At 30.5% G+C, this 15,516-nt stretch overlaps 1 protein-coding gene and 1 long non-coding RNA gene across 2 annotated transcripts; one reads left to right on the top strand and one right to left on the bottom strand.

Moving 5' to 3' along the window:
* Nucleotides 1-449: 449 nt before the first annotated feature.
* LOC108212083 (putative SWI/SNF-related matrix-associated actin-dependent regulator of chromatin subfamily A member 3-like 1) lies at nt 450-1,752 on the top strand. The gene is made up of 3 exons (XM_017383814.2): nt 450-514; nt 604-679; nt 1,195-1,752. Exons 1-3 carry the CDS (start codon nt 450-452, stop codon nt 1,750-1,752), a joined length of 699 nt encoding a protein of 232 aa, XP_017239303.1.
* Nucleotides 1,753-3,467: 1,715 nt separating this feature from the next.
* Nucleotides 3,468-5,581, bottom strand: LOC135151759 (uncharacterized). The gene is made up of 3 exons (XR_010290650.1): nt 5,328-5,581; nt 4,773-4,876; nt 3,468-4,677 (listed from the first exon to the last, which is right to left on the bottom strand). It is a non-coding gene; the product is annotated as an uncharacterized LOC135151759 (long non-coding RNA).
* Nucleotides 5,582-15,516: the final 9,935 nt, after the last annotated feature.

The raw sequence follows: 15,516 nt of genomic DNA, 5'->3' as shown, positions 1-15,516 counted from the left end.
TCATCTTAAGGGCCATTAAAAAATATGATGATAGCCCTCCCAGACACACGGCTGTGAGGGAAGATGACCCTTAAATAATCTCAATTGAATATCATCATATTTTTTAGCTTAAATTAAAATTCACATTGAATACGATCAGATTTTGTACTATGATTTATAATCTTAATTGAATATCCCAAGAATTTGATACATTTTATAAAATCAGAATACAGTATCACAGAATTTAATAAATGAAAAAAAATCTTTTAAAATCTCAATTAATACCCCAGCATAGCTTTGGCTTTTAGTAATCATTCATCTTGGTTTCACCGCCTCTTGATATCTATATATTCATATCCTCCGATCTACATATTTCTCCATCTACTGATAGATGTTATACAGATCTACATACATATTCAAAGTCATCACATCACCGCCGGCACGGTCCTTTCCAAAGGAAGTAGATCTCGATGCAATTGCTATGGTTGAGATCCATTCAAAAAGTAGATGGGATGATTGAAATTGTTGTTTCCAGGTATGTGTGGTGATTTGATAAAATTAAATCGATTTACATTTGTGTGTTAAAATCATTTGTTTGATAAAATCTTGTTTTTAATCTTTTAGGTATTTTATCATCGAGGTTGTTCTTGGTACCTTAGTAAAATTGGATTTGGCGAGGTCTTCATCGGTTACGGCGCAAGTATGCAAGTCTTCCTGTAAGTAGCACTATTGTGGCTTTTTATTATTCTTTGCCCAACATTTTTCATTATTTGGGATTTTATGAGTATGTGGATTGCTTCACAATCCAGATGTTATGAGATGGTATGATATCATTTTGTAAATCATGGTATGATATTAATTATTATTGATATGTTATGTTTTCTGTATGCCTTAATTTCGTTTTTACATGTTCAAAAATCGAGATCTAAAAGGTGTCTATATAACTCGATTTATATGCTTATGTGTTATATTGACTAAATTATGTCAAAGTTTAAAAAGTTTTGAGATGAAATCTTTGTATACCCTTGAGAGATGTCATAATGAACACGTACTTACAAGCGTAATTGAATGCAAGCAGAGTTCTATAATAACCCAGAGTTGGTGGTCGAAGAAGATGGTTGCAATACTAGACGACGGTGAAGAAATTGACTGTCCGATTGGCATTCGTCGCCGACAAACATTGTGATCACACGATGTGCTTACATATGATGCCAGTCCTGCATCCTGAAGACTCTGAGACGCGGCAGACGCTGCTGCCCTCTTTGCCGGCATGATCTGTCGGAGTCTGATATTTTCTCAGCTCCAACAGAAAAAAGTAATGCCGAAATGGCCTCTTCCGGTAAATCATCGAAGATAACTGCTCTCTTGAAACTTCTGTCAGAAGCACGGGATCAGGACCCCACAGCAAAGTCTGTTGTCTTCTCACAGTTCAGGAAGATGCTGACATTACTTGAAGAGCCTCTGAAGACTGCTGGCTTCAACGTATTGCGTTTGGATGGATCGATGAACGCAACAAAGAGGGCTCAAGTCATCAAAGATTTCGGTGAGCCAGCTCCTAATGGTCGTCCCATGGTTTTGCTTGCCAGTCTAAGCGGAGTTGACCTCGCTGCTGCTAATAGGGTGTACCTCCTGGAACCATGGTGGAATCCAGAAGTTGATGAACAAGCAATAAACAGAGTACACCAGATAGGGCAAACGAAAGAGGTGACTGTTGTACGAATCGTTGCCCGAAACAGCATCGAGGAGCGGATGTTGGCTCTCCAGGATCAGTAGAGGATGGCATCCAAAGCTTTAGACAGGAAGGCTAGGCCTAGGCATTATTACTTAGCTGTGTTAATAATTCTGTACTGAATTCATCTCCTGTCTTTGCATATATGCAATACACGAACTGTTGGAATATTGTTTTATAGAACCAATAAAATGAAAAGGAAAAAGATATTTGTGTGTTTGTCTCTTTAAATTTTTTTATTTATATGATGTGAGTCATTCTTCATACTTTGTTGTATCCAATGAGAACAATTTTGCTAATAATTTCTTAGCAAATTGTTTGTCAATTGGGGCGAAATAAATCCTTAAACAAAGTGATAGTATCACGCCTCAAAACAATATGGTTTAGTTATATTTGCTGGATATTGGTATTTTAAAAATTCCATCTTCATATGTCAATTGTTCTATCAACACAAACTAACTTTTCATTCTCTATGAAAATTAAACTAAGTTAAAGTTCACAACCCCGTCCTTTAGTGTCAAAGTTCAAAGAGTATCAAGAAATTGGGGTTGAAATTGTATTTTTATGGTTGAGCGTTGCAAAGATTTTTGACAAGAAACGAGTAATGTATATACAAATCTTTTGTTATCCATGTGTTAAGTGAGTAAAAGCATCTCCCGCAATTGCAGCTGTATGCCGTGCCGGGCAACTTGGTTCTTCTCTCCATTAATTTGGAATATGGAAATTTGATGATCAAATAAATTTAAATTGACGTCAGATTAAAGAATATGAGAAACTATTTAATCACTTATCTATTTGTCATGATATTAGTGTGTGTATTACAAAAAGTGGTCACTGATAAGTTATAAATTTCTCATTTTGAAAATAATGATTGTTGTTGTATAATATTTTATCAAAGAAAGTTTTGAATTAAAAATATTATTTTTTATAAAATTATTCGTTGCCGTACCTAATTTTCATAAATAGTCATTATAGATAAAATAACTATAATATAAGTTTTAATTGATGAAACGAATGTTATATCACTACAACAGATTCACCATCACACAACGGTTTTTGTCCGTTGTCTGAGACCACGGAAAACCGTGGTCTATCGAGACGCCGTCTGATATGCGTATCAGACAACGGTGCGCACCGTTGTGTGATAGTGCTGAACACGATGGTTTACGTTAAAAAAATTGTTGTGCAAGCAACAACGTTTTCTCTTAAACGTGGTGTTGTTAGAAACTCTTCATAACAATAGTTGTTTTCAAAAATGATGTTGTTAGAGAGGATATCCACAACAGTTTTTGGATGTATTTACTTGTTAATAAGAGTATCAGACAAGATTGTTTGTGTTATAGAGGCTCGTGTTTTACTATCTTGTACAACGGGCTTCGATCAGTGGTCACCTGTGTAAGGCTTCTTATAACAATAATTTATATAATGAAACCATTGTGTGAAAGCTCTTCTACAACGGTTTTTGTTCTGAATGCTCGAATAATATTGACTTAGACAATGGTTTGTTACTACTATATACTTCTTTGTGTATGTCTTAAACAACGATTTTATTCTTAAAATTGTGTTGTTTGTAGGACTTGGGACAACTGTTTTCTTTTTCTTTTCCTTTTGCATTTAGTTATGTCAGACAATGGTTTTACATAACATAATTATACTATGTTGAACAATATAATTAACAAGCCATAAATTAGTAACAAAAATTTTCATTACCAACTATAGTAACAAAATACAATCACATATACAAAATTGTCACAGCCAATCTAAAGATACAATATCTAAAACCAAAGGTCATCACCAAAATGGACATAAGTTAAATGACGGGGAAAACTTGCATACTACATACGGATAGAACATATACTAGAATCTAAAACACCATCGGGTTGGACCTTAAAGTGCAGAAGGTATGCCACATTGCCACCCAATTTGCTTGCAAGCACCAGTTTCTATATACTAACAAAAGCTCAACTGGGAAAGAGAGGAACTACTTTGCATAGGCAACCAGTGCAGCTCTAGCGCGTGTGAAAGTGGCAATCAAATTAAGAGCCAAGTTGCAATTTATCATTGCATCCAAAACTCAACCTGCATTCAAAGTCAGCCAGGCCGTTGATGAGACCAACTCTAACACCTGAGGGCATCCTGATCTTAAAGACAAACATGGTCACTTCTTTAATAATATCCACCAAAGCAAATGGGGCAGATTGTTCTCACTCATAGCTGCTTTGAATATTTAGAATAAGAATGGGGCAGATTGTTTTACTGCTTGCTGTCTAGTTAATTATTTTATTGTACGGGCATGTAATAATTCTACAAGCAGACAATATTAGAAGTAAAAGTAGCATACCCTTGTATAAAATCAAATAATTTCTACTTATTCCCCGAGGAATTCCTTTGATTCCCACTATTCTATCTAATTCTTTTGCCATCATTTGATCACAACAACCTATGTGTTATTAAAACAATTGTTTAGTAGTTTCCAGGAATTGACCATCTGATCTATAGTCCCAGCATTTTATCAAAGCAAATTTTCATATCTAATATAGAAATGAGAATCCGATCTCTAATGATATGTCTTAAAAATGACCAAGGTAGATGATACCCTTTATGATAAAATAGAAAAAAGACACATCCCATTAAGATCTACTGCAAGAGAGATAACTACCCAACTGACTGAGAGCTATCGCCTATTGGCAATGCAAAGTCATGCACCTTTTTTGTATAAACTAAAATCAGACCTCAAATGATTCTAGTGTTCCAGCAGACTGAATCAATGCTGCAAGAAGTCCTCTGGCATCAAGTTCTCCATTTTGCATAGGAACAACACATTTACCTGAATTTGGCTAGGTAGCGGCTACAAAGTATAAATCAAATAGAAATGGTAAAGAGCAAGGAAAAAAATAGAAATCTAGATTTGTGGCTAATGTGTGAAGAAATTCTAAATATTCAAAACCATGGCATCCTCCATATCATATCTGCAGAACACATAAGCCAAATCATGCCAAGTTATTAGAGGATATCCTTTTCTCTCTGAATTAAATTAAACTTGATAGATTTAAGTTAAACTTACCCTGAATAAGCCAAAACTGTCACGATTGCATTTGTACCCAACAGAAACTCATAAATGCCATACTTCTCATATGTACCAGTGCGTACAATTGGAGTTTGGGGAGTCTGATAACATAATAAAAAATAACAATCAAACACTCGAAGTTAAAGTCTGAACAGGGATAATTTAAATAAAAGTTTGGCAAAAGCTGCTTTATAACAAGTGTAAAATACAAAAACAGCTACTAAAAAATGAAATACAGGAATTTTAACGATCCCTAAAATGAATTCACACAAATTTCTCCAATCAAAACACAAAGCAAGCTCAAAAGTTTAGAACAAACTGCAAACATCCATCATCTAGAACAAACAAATTCCAGTAGCAATATAATAGGGCATGTATTATGAAACAGGGCAATTACAGGGAGAACATGTAGAAAACCAACAACAAATCAATAATTACCATCCCATAAAATCCCACCCATAAAATCCAATATTATAAGTTAAATAGTCTAGAATGCACACAACAAAAAATCCAAAATAACAATAAAAGTATAAAATGATTAGATGTATATACCTGGTCTTGACATTTGCGAAAACTGAGAGAAAAGAAAGGAAGAGGGAGGGGGGGCAGAGAGAGAGGGGGAGAGGGGGAGAGAGAGAGATTTGCCGAGCAGATCTGGAGTGAAGAAAAGTAGAGTTCCATTTCTATTTGATCAGAGACGATATGAAAATTAGGGATCTGGTGAGAAGGAGAAGGGCCAACAAGAGTGTGCAGTGTATAGAACAAATCATATGAGCTAAGGGAGGAAATGAAAATTTGGGATGACGCTAAAGGAGGGAAACGAAAAATTATACGGAGGAAATTGAATGGCTTATCTCGAAAGTGGAGATACAAAAACTGTATATTACAAATAATAAAAATATTATATTTTGATATATTATATACAGTAGTTGAATTTGAAAAAAAATGAATTTTGTAAGTATGCATTTATAGTTGATTATCAAAATATCATAAAAATAGCATTTTAAATATATAATAATTTAGTGATATAAAAAATAAATATTTTATAATTATCTTATACGATCTTTTAACAAAATATTAGTAGGATTATTGTGTCTAGTAAACAAAATATTTGATCCTAGTAATAGTTGATGTATAAATATAAGAAAATTAGAAAAATAATCTTGTAAATTTTTTTAACAATAATCCTAAAAAAAATTTAACAATAAAAAGGTAATTTTTGTCATTTTGTGTCCTAGTAATTGTTGTATAATAAATTCTTCTTTTGAAGAGTTAAAAATTCTTGTATCCTTGATCTATTCTTATTTTTATACTTTTTATCTAAAAGAATATATTTATATTATGCATATATGCAAATATGTATTGTTTATTTGTAATAGCAAGATAATTTTGTACTTCGGACGTAAGTATTAGTATATGTTTTATGTTTACAGATTAGAAAGTACTAGATAGAATATTTGTTATGTATAAGATTAACTTTATATCAATTTATAAATATATTTTTTTCGATGATCTAACCGTACGGATGTTAAGAACTAACAATATTAGTCATGTATAAGAAAAATAAAAAAAATTATGTTTATTTTGTATGTTTTTTTAACAATACTAATCAAACGTAAATTTTGTCTTATTCTAAAAAGTTATTTTTTGTCCTGTAGTGTGTAATAGACAACTGTTTTTATATGCATCTATGTTGTATCACTAAAAATGACACAACTATTACGGAAGTTATACCGTTGTAAAAGAAACCATTGTCTAAACTAGACTCAAACAACGCTTCAGGAATAATCCGTTGTATAAAAGTAATGTAAACAACGGTTTATGGGATGGAAACCGTTGTATCATAGTTTTCATTTTTATGAGTTAAAAATTCGTATATTCTTGATCAATTCTTGTTTTTGTACTCTTTGTCTTTACAAATATATTTATATCATACATATATGCAAATATGTATTGTTCATTTGCAATATCAAAATAATTTTGTAGTTCGGACTTATGTATTAGTATGTGTTTTATGTTTACAATTTAGAGAGTACTGGATAGAATCGTTGTTATGTATAAGATTAGCTCAATATTAATTTATAAATATTTTTATCGATGATCTAACCGTACGGATGTCAAGAACTACCAATATTAGTCATGTATAAAAATAAAAAATTTTATGTTTATTTTGTATGTTTTTTTAACAATGCTAATCAAACGTAAATTTTGTCTTATTATAAAAAGGTATTTTTTGTCCTGTAGTGTCTTACAGACAACAATTTATATACGCACTTATGTTGTATCATTGAAAATGACACAACGGTTATGAAAGGTATATCGTTGTAAGAGAATTCATTGTCTAAATTAGGCTCAAACAACGCTTCATGGAAAATCCGTTGTATAAAAGTAGTGTAGACAACGGTTTATGGGAAAGAAACCGTTGTATAATAAATTTTCATTTTTAAGAGTTAAAAATTCGCATTTCCTTGATCAATTCTTGATCTATTGCAAGAAAAACCTATGACTATGAAGAAGTTGACTATTTTGTTATAATTTTGGTTAGGACATTTGAATATTTACACTCTCTTATGTACGTTTATTTTCTTAAAAGTCATTCAGTCAGACAATGTTTTATTAGTTAAAGGCTTGTCTATAAGGCTATGATACGATGCTAACAAAAACACTTGTATGTTAGACACAACACTATATAGAACTCTTGTTTGAACTGCTCGTAAACAACACAACAAATAAAACACTTGTCTCATTACAACAACGGTTTCGTGAAATATTGTCTGAAGTTTCTTCACACGTCGGCTCAAAAAACAGTTGTCTAATGTGCATCATTACACAATACCACAGTTAAGAAACCGTTGTCTGATTGAATTTATTAGACAACAGTTTTTTAACCGTTGTAGGTCGTAGGTGTTAGACAATAGTTTTTCGAGGACGAAAAGAAATTGTTGTGTTTTTTTTCCAAACAACGCTTTTTTCACCGTGCGTTGTCTGATCAGTGTTGTCTAATGGTGTTTTTGTTGTAGTGTATATAGAAATATAATTAAAACAATAGAAGAAATAATTTTTAATTTATTGAAATCTTCTATTTCATATATAAATGCTGCAACAAAAACAGTATGTGAGCACAACTGTATGCGTATAACAACCAAATCCAATGTAAGAAAGACCAAGCTATTAATTATAAACTTGTATCTTATTGCTTATTTGCATAAATGGAAGCACAAATAGTTGCAAGCGGTACATGTTCCGCAACTTACTAAAAAAACATTAAAAAGTATTTATTGTATTTTTAGCTTAGAAATTACTTTGGTGACTATTGGTTACTACATCATATGTAGGTTACATCATATAAGTTCTTGTGTATGATTATTAGGAATGCATACGGTTTGTGTCAAATGATATTCAGGATAACTTGATTCATGCACAAGCTCTGCATGTTGATTGGGGAAACTTCTGTATTCGTTCTCCAGGAACAGCTGCCGGGTCCTGATCTTCTATGTGCTTTTTGCGTGTATCCAAAGTTCAGACACAATTGCTCGATCCTCTCTCCAATATTTGCTTGCTCGGAAATGGAAATTGTCTTGTGAATTTTTATTATGCCATCTTTTAGTTGCAGGTCATCGACTGGGCTTCCCTAACCAGAGTTTATGTAAGCTTTTTGTTTCTTGAAATATTGTTGAGGATCAGGGCTTAAGAATCGGCTCGATTGGTTACTTTAGTGAGTCATTTCGGATTCGGATAAATCTGATATATGTGGACAGGTTTGAATCCCAACATCTATTAAAAGTGTTGAATACAGAACTTACCGACGTCTAAATGATATTTTGCAGCGAGTTCTTGTTTAGGTTACACTGACGATGTTCGAAAAGCTCATATACAGGCTGCTCCCCCCTTAATTCCCCTCTAATTTTTGTACATACCCCTGTGAAAATGCTCTTTATGTACCCTATCTGCCGGTGCTGTGCGATCTCCTTTTCCAATGCCTTTTATATCAGCATACTGACTCTGATACAATTCCATTTTTAACAACTCAAGTTCATAACAGGGAGGCATTCCTAATAACCCACAGTAAGTTAGTTCAGAAGAAATAGCAACTTGGTGCACATTCTTTAGTTACTTACATCTATAAAGTCCTGAACATTTTAAATCTTATCAATGTGGACGTTACAAATTTTATGAACCTCCTTGTATCTTATATTTTTCATATTCACATGTCCATATCATGTCTCATTTAAAGGTCTTCCATCAATTGTATCATTGTTTGTAGGAAATAATAATTCACATTTGTTTAAAAATCATTGATCGAGGATAGCATATGTATCACAAACTTTCACCAAACCTACCTAAAATTGTAAGGTTCCTCACCGTTAATATAAGAACGATTCCAAACCTTTATTTAGATTTGTCATAAAATATTGTGTTAAAAATTAAAATGAAATGTATCTCCTCCGACTCATATCCTAAATTTTGAACAAATTCTTTATTCAAAATTCCAATAATTATCTTATAAACAAGAAATGAAATATTCTTTGTCTGTGGATGGAGACTTGTCTCATCATGGTGAGTAGCTACGAACAAAAAGCGTGACACCCTAAAATTCTTTGTTTGTCACGATTGGATTGGTTTACATTCTAGTTTAAATATAATTCAAATCTCAGTGCCCAGACCATTTTGCCCCGTTTAGTGACATTTCAAATTTTAGAAAAAGAAGGAATATTTATCGGACATAGATATGTAGAACAAGAAACTAGCCATATAAAGCATAACACAGTAATGAAAAATGTAACTAGTAGGTTTTCCGAAAGGAGGCATATGTAAATGTGGAGGTAAATGTCTGTGGCGTGTTCTATAATGAGCCATTGCAGAACAGTAACATGTTTGGCCACAAAACGAACATAGTCAAGTTGATCTGGACTTTTCTTTTCTCAAATAAGCTAAGCTGAATTTTTAGTAGCGCGTAAATAATTAATGCTCAAGCTCAGACATTAATATATTAAATATTTAAATCTAAGCACATACAGAAAGAGTAAACACCTCAAACCACACCTAAATCCTAATACAAAAATCAGTAAATAGATAAGAGAGAAAATTAGAGGAGATACAGAGATTCACTGAAAATTATGTGTGAATGTGCATGAGATGGAATATTTCTTTTGATGCATTTGGTATCAGAATGAATATCAAATTCTGATAAATATAGTATTATATTATATTATATTTGAAATTATTGAAAAATAAAAGATGTAATGATTTAGTATATATTTAATATATGTTGTTCCAATAATATGAAAGCTAAACTAAATAATAATATTAATTTCACCGTCATGTATGCCATTATATTAATTGAAATTAGTCTTATTTTAAAATTATAAAATTTTCATTATAAATTTGTCATGATATCTATAATTTGGCTCATACTTACAAAACTCTGTTAATTGTTTTTTGGCTAGGGACCCAACTTGGATCAGGATGAGGTCGGAGGGGAGTCGAAATGAGGTTGGGCCAAGGTTGTAGGATTGGGCCTGACAGGGGTTTTTGGACCTGTATTGTGATGAGCCGCCGGATAACTCAGTGGTTAAGAGCTTATTTTTTGTCGTCTAAAATCATGGTTCGATCTTGACTCACCTCTCGAGAGTTTCGTAGAACATATACTTAATTGTAAGAACCAAGATTATAAGTCATATTTATCAAAATATATATATATATATATATATATATATATATATATATATATATATATATATATATATATATATGAGGTTCCAGAGAAAATCAAGTTATCAAGAAAACCGAGGAAACCACTTAGATACCGTTCATTTTTTTTGGCATATATAATTGTTTCCCAAATTAAAATCAATCAAATATATATCCTAATCTAAAACACACATGGGCAAAATCGTAACGAATCTGTTTTTAATCAATTAAAGATTTTCTATTTTTGGCACTTGCAAGAATCCAATCATAACGCGTAAAACAATCTCAAATTATTACATATACATAGTGTGCTGCAGATTATATACAATTGGAAGAAAAGAAAAAGCTACTAGGTCGTGGAAGAACAGCGACCGATCGAAGGTTTGTAACCCTTATCATTCTCATTGAGCTTAAAACTTTTTCATCCAATATATCTGTTATGACTTTTGTATAATCTCCGCAACCATATATTTTTTTTTCAGAGATATAATGGCTGAGAAGAATCTCGATGAGAATACCGTCCGTTTGTTGTTTCGAGCAAAACCTATGTTCTTAAAGAGAGTCGTGGACAATCTTTCGGATGTACAAAGGCAATGGGTTGTGGAGACTGGTTTCGAAAAGGTTCTAATTTTCAACATCAATGAATACCCTCAACCTTTGAGTTTTTTGATTGCGCAGTCATACAAATCAATCGATTCAAGCATTTCAACTGGTGAGAATATTGTAAACTTTTCGGAAAATGATGTCCATAATATACTTGGCTTGCCGAAGGGGGGGTTAATGTTTGAAGATTCTTACAATAGTGAGTATACAGATGTTTGGAGATCACAGTTCAAAGAGTACAAGGAACCTCACAGGATTAGTGCAAAAAATTTATGTGATGTTATGGAATCATCGAAATTGGTTGACTTGAGATATAAATTGAACTTTCTCATTGTCCTCACCAATGTTCTAATACAGGGGTCGAGAACACCTTATGTGTTTGAAAATTCTGTCGTATTCAGGGAATTTGGGTCAGTGCTTTAAATATAATTGGTGTGGTTATCTACTACAATGTCTAGGTGAGAAGTTTGATTAATGAATTATAAGCCCGTCAGGACAATGCTTCACTGGATATGTTCTTTTCCTTGTTAGAATAGTTAAAAGAATACTTAAAAGAATCGTGATATTAGAATAGTTATTAGAATAGTTATCGAAAAGATCGTGATATTAGAATAGTTATCGAAAAGAATCTTAATATTGGAATAGTTATTGGAAATTTAATTTATTTTAAAAAAAATTCATAGAAAATATAAATAAGTTCTCAATTAAGTTACCAATTTTTTTCTATTTTAAACTTTTAAATTGATTTATTTGTTTTGTTAGAACCCAATATCAAACACATAGGAGAATCTAAAAATACAAGCCAAAAATAATATATTAATTTTTTTTATTTAAAGGATTTTTTAAAATGTTTAACAAATATGTTTGATTACAAGGACCCTTATCATATCATATAGTAAAAACAAGTAGTAGAATCTTGTAGAACTTGATTTAAAATATTCATTCAAATCAATTTTTATTCAATGATTCTTTACTAGAATCCAATATCAAACATCTACTATAATCTCAACATATGATTATGAGATTGATATTAGTAAAATTATAACTTAATTTGAAGTTGTTAGGTGTTCCGTTTGTTGATCATATATGATTTATTATGTGTTCTTTTTAAACAAATTAAAATTTGAATTACCATAATTTATTTAGTTAAGTGATAATTAATTAAGATTCTAGTAATTAATATTATAATATTAATATTACAAATTTACTAAAAATTATATACAATGACTCAAGTTTTTTAATTATCTTTTGCTTTTAATATAAAATTTAAATATTGGAACAACACTTTTGAGAACCCTCATTTCAAAAAAAATTGAACGGGTATTGTAAAGAATCTATTTATTAACTACATATTATAATAAATTTTTTAATTCAACTTCATATATAAATATTTAAAAATTCTACTATGTATTAATCTATAATATTTGAGGGAACATTTTAAAGTAATATAAATTTCGTAAAATATCAATTTAAAGATTCTAATATATATTATTCTACATATTTGAGTGAACATTTATTAGAATATCAAGATTAATAACAAAGTTGGATCAAAATTATATCATTTTCAAAAATTTGTCATTTCAGCATAATCTGTCCATGTACAATAATTATGAATAAATTATGTGTAATTTCATATTATCATAACTCCTTTATCATATTATTTTATTATTTTTAAATATCTAATATTTACGGGAACACTACTATAAAATTATCTATAATAATAAATTATGATACTATTTTTATATTATATTAGATACATTGTAAATGAATGTACAACTGAACACTTACCAGAATCTTAACTCGAATTATTCGTCAAGTAAACTTATATTAAAGCGAACATTTTGAAGAATCTTAATTTTTAAATAATAAAATTCTCAAATAATTTCATATTAAAACATGCGAAATCTCTAAATATAAAAAATCTGTAAATGAATGTATTAAAGAATCTTAATTTTTTATCAAATATCAAAAGATTCTCTAAGATAATTTTTAAAATACTATATTAAAAAATATATATTATAATTTTCTTTGAGTGATAATATTTTTAATAATTTCTTAGAGAATCTTTTAATTTCTTCAAGTCTTTCACTCAAAGAAATTATTTTTGAGTGATATTCTTTTAATACTAGAATCTTTATATTTATATATATCATCAAAAAAATCTGCATCAAAACACTTAATGGAATCTTGTTAAATCTTATTCTTATGAATATAAACACTTAACGGAATTCCATTACGCTTAAACTGAAATACCTATCCTATAATTAAATGAGAAAATATTTTATCGGATTCCGCTGAGAGATCTCCTACCTACGACAAATTTAAAATTTGAAATTTGAAATTCAAATTAAATACTGATTGATTGATTGAGATATGGATAATATAGAAAAGGAAATCAATTAATTGCAAATCTTATTAAATGTACTGATTAAATGCATTAAATATATTACTGATTGAATGCATTAAATATATGTAGAAGATTACTATAATATCCCTTATGAATTAGATTTGATTGAGTTTTTGATAAATTATAATTTATATTATGATTATAAAATCAACGGTGATTAAGCGAGTTTCTCGGTTTTCTTGATAAGCTGAGTTTTCTTAGGATCTTCCTCCTATATATATATACACACGAGCGATTTATGTATTCTTAATTTTTAATCTTTGTGATATAGAATGAGGTCAGCCTGATGAATTAATATTCTAAATGTAAAAAATCACATAAAATGAGAAAAGGATAAAATAACGAAAGTGGGTGGTGATATGTACTACTCCCTCCGTCCCACCCAATTCTTTACATTGGGTTTGGGCACGGAGGTTAAGAAATATGTATAAAGTAGTGGAAAAGAGAAGGAAAAGTGGGTGAAGTGGTGGGACCCACTGATTTTTAATATATAAAAGAGAGTTAGTGGAGTAAAAATAGTGTGAAAAAGAAGGAAAAGTGGGAAAGTGGTGGGACCCATTAACTATTTTAGGAAAGTTTTGTGATGTAAAGAAATGGGTGGGACGGCCAAATAAGGAAACTGTAAAGAATCTGGTGGGACGGAGGGAGTACGTGATATCAGGAGTGATGTATGATTTCTCGCATTTTTATTTAATTTTTATTTATTTGAATGATTTTGTTTAGTTACTCAACTCTATGATCTACTCCCTCCGTCCCAAAAAGAGTGAGCTGGTTTGACTTTCACGGAGATTAAGAAAAATGTAGTAAGTTTAGTTGAAAAGTGGGTAAAGTGGTGGGACCTACCAATATTTAATAATAGATTTGAGATAGTGGAGGAAGATAGTGGGTGTAATAGTGTTTATATTATTATAGAAAAGAGATAGTGGAAGAAAGTAGTGGGTGTAATAGTGAAAAGTAGTGTTCAAAAATAGTAAGTATTGTAGGTTCATTCTTTTTGGGACGTACCAAAAAGGAACAAGGGTCACATAAAATGGGACGGAGGGAGTAATTTATTTTGCCTTAACATGCTATGAGGTGAGCCTCATGAATTAATCTTCTAGAATATACTCCATCTCTGGTTCTTGGGGAGGGAAGACTTGACCTTCTATAAAGAGTAATTTCGTAATTTATTTTATACTTTTAAATAAAATTTAATTTATATATGTTTATAAAAGAAAGAAAATTTTGAAAAGTAAAATTAAGAAATTGTATATTATATACAATTTAAAATGTGTGTCGGATAGTTAGAAATGATAAAAAAAAATGAAAATGTGTGTTAAATAATAAAAAATCATATAAAAAATGAGAGCGAGCAAGAGTAACAATTAACTTTAAATAACAAAAAATCAAAATAACGAAAGTGGCAAGAAAAGAACAAACATATTAAACCAAATTTCCTACAAATCACATGCATACTACAAATCTTAGTATAAAGTCTCGTATATGTGGACCAAAATCTCACTTAAGCAAATATAAAGGAATCACTGAATTAAATACTCCCTGTGTCCCATCAGATTATTTACGTTATTTTTAACACGCATTTTAAGACTCTTATAAATTATATTTACATTATATAATTTTTTTTAAAAAAATTCAGAAAAAAAGTTTGAATTTTAAACTTGTATTCAAAAAAAATAAAATTAAAAATAAGTTATAGAAAGAGTCTCAAAATACATGCGCACGTAAGTTTCCTGACGGGACGGAGGGAGTATTAAATACCCAAAATCATCATGAATATGCATAATATTTTTATAAAATTCTTTTTGTTAATGATACAGATACGAGAGGAGGGAGAAAATAAAATCAACTTAAAGTGATCTATACTATACTATAATAAGCAACATAGGTATAATTTGTAATCCTAAATTTTGTTCATGTTTTTTTGGTTTGGTCATATTTTTTTAGTCATTTTTATATTATTATATTGTTAAAAACAAAAAGAATCCCCCTAGAAGTCTATCTCTTCTTAATAAGTACAAGTCTTACACAATTATAAAACTA

The sequence above is a fragment of the Daucus carota genome, chromosome 3, assembly GCF_001625215.2.
Source record: "Daucus carota subsp. sativus chromosome 3, DH1 v3.0, whole genome shotgun sequence".
Taxonomy (NCBI): Eukaryota; Viridiplantae; Streptophyta; class Magnoliopsida; order Apiales; family Apiaceae; genus Daucus; species Daucus carota.
This window is presented reverse-complemented; position numbering and strand designations above follow the sequence as displayed.

Excerpts from the sequence above, each read along its gene's own strand:
- LOC108212083 (XM_017383814.2), top strand. The coding sequence starts at position 450 with ATGCAATTGCTATGGTTGAGATCCATTCAAAAAGTAGATGGGATGATT. Across the intron at positions 515-603 it reads ATTGAAATTGTTGTTTCCAG|GTATTTTATCATCGAGGTTG; the intron begins GTATGTGTGGTG and ends TTAATCTTTTAG. Across the intron at positions 680-1,194 it reads CTTCATCGGTTACGGCGCAA|TCCTGCATCCTGAAGACTCT; the intron begins GTATGCAAGTCT and ends ATATGATGCCAG.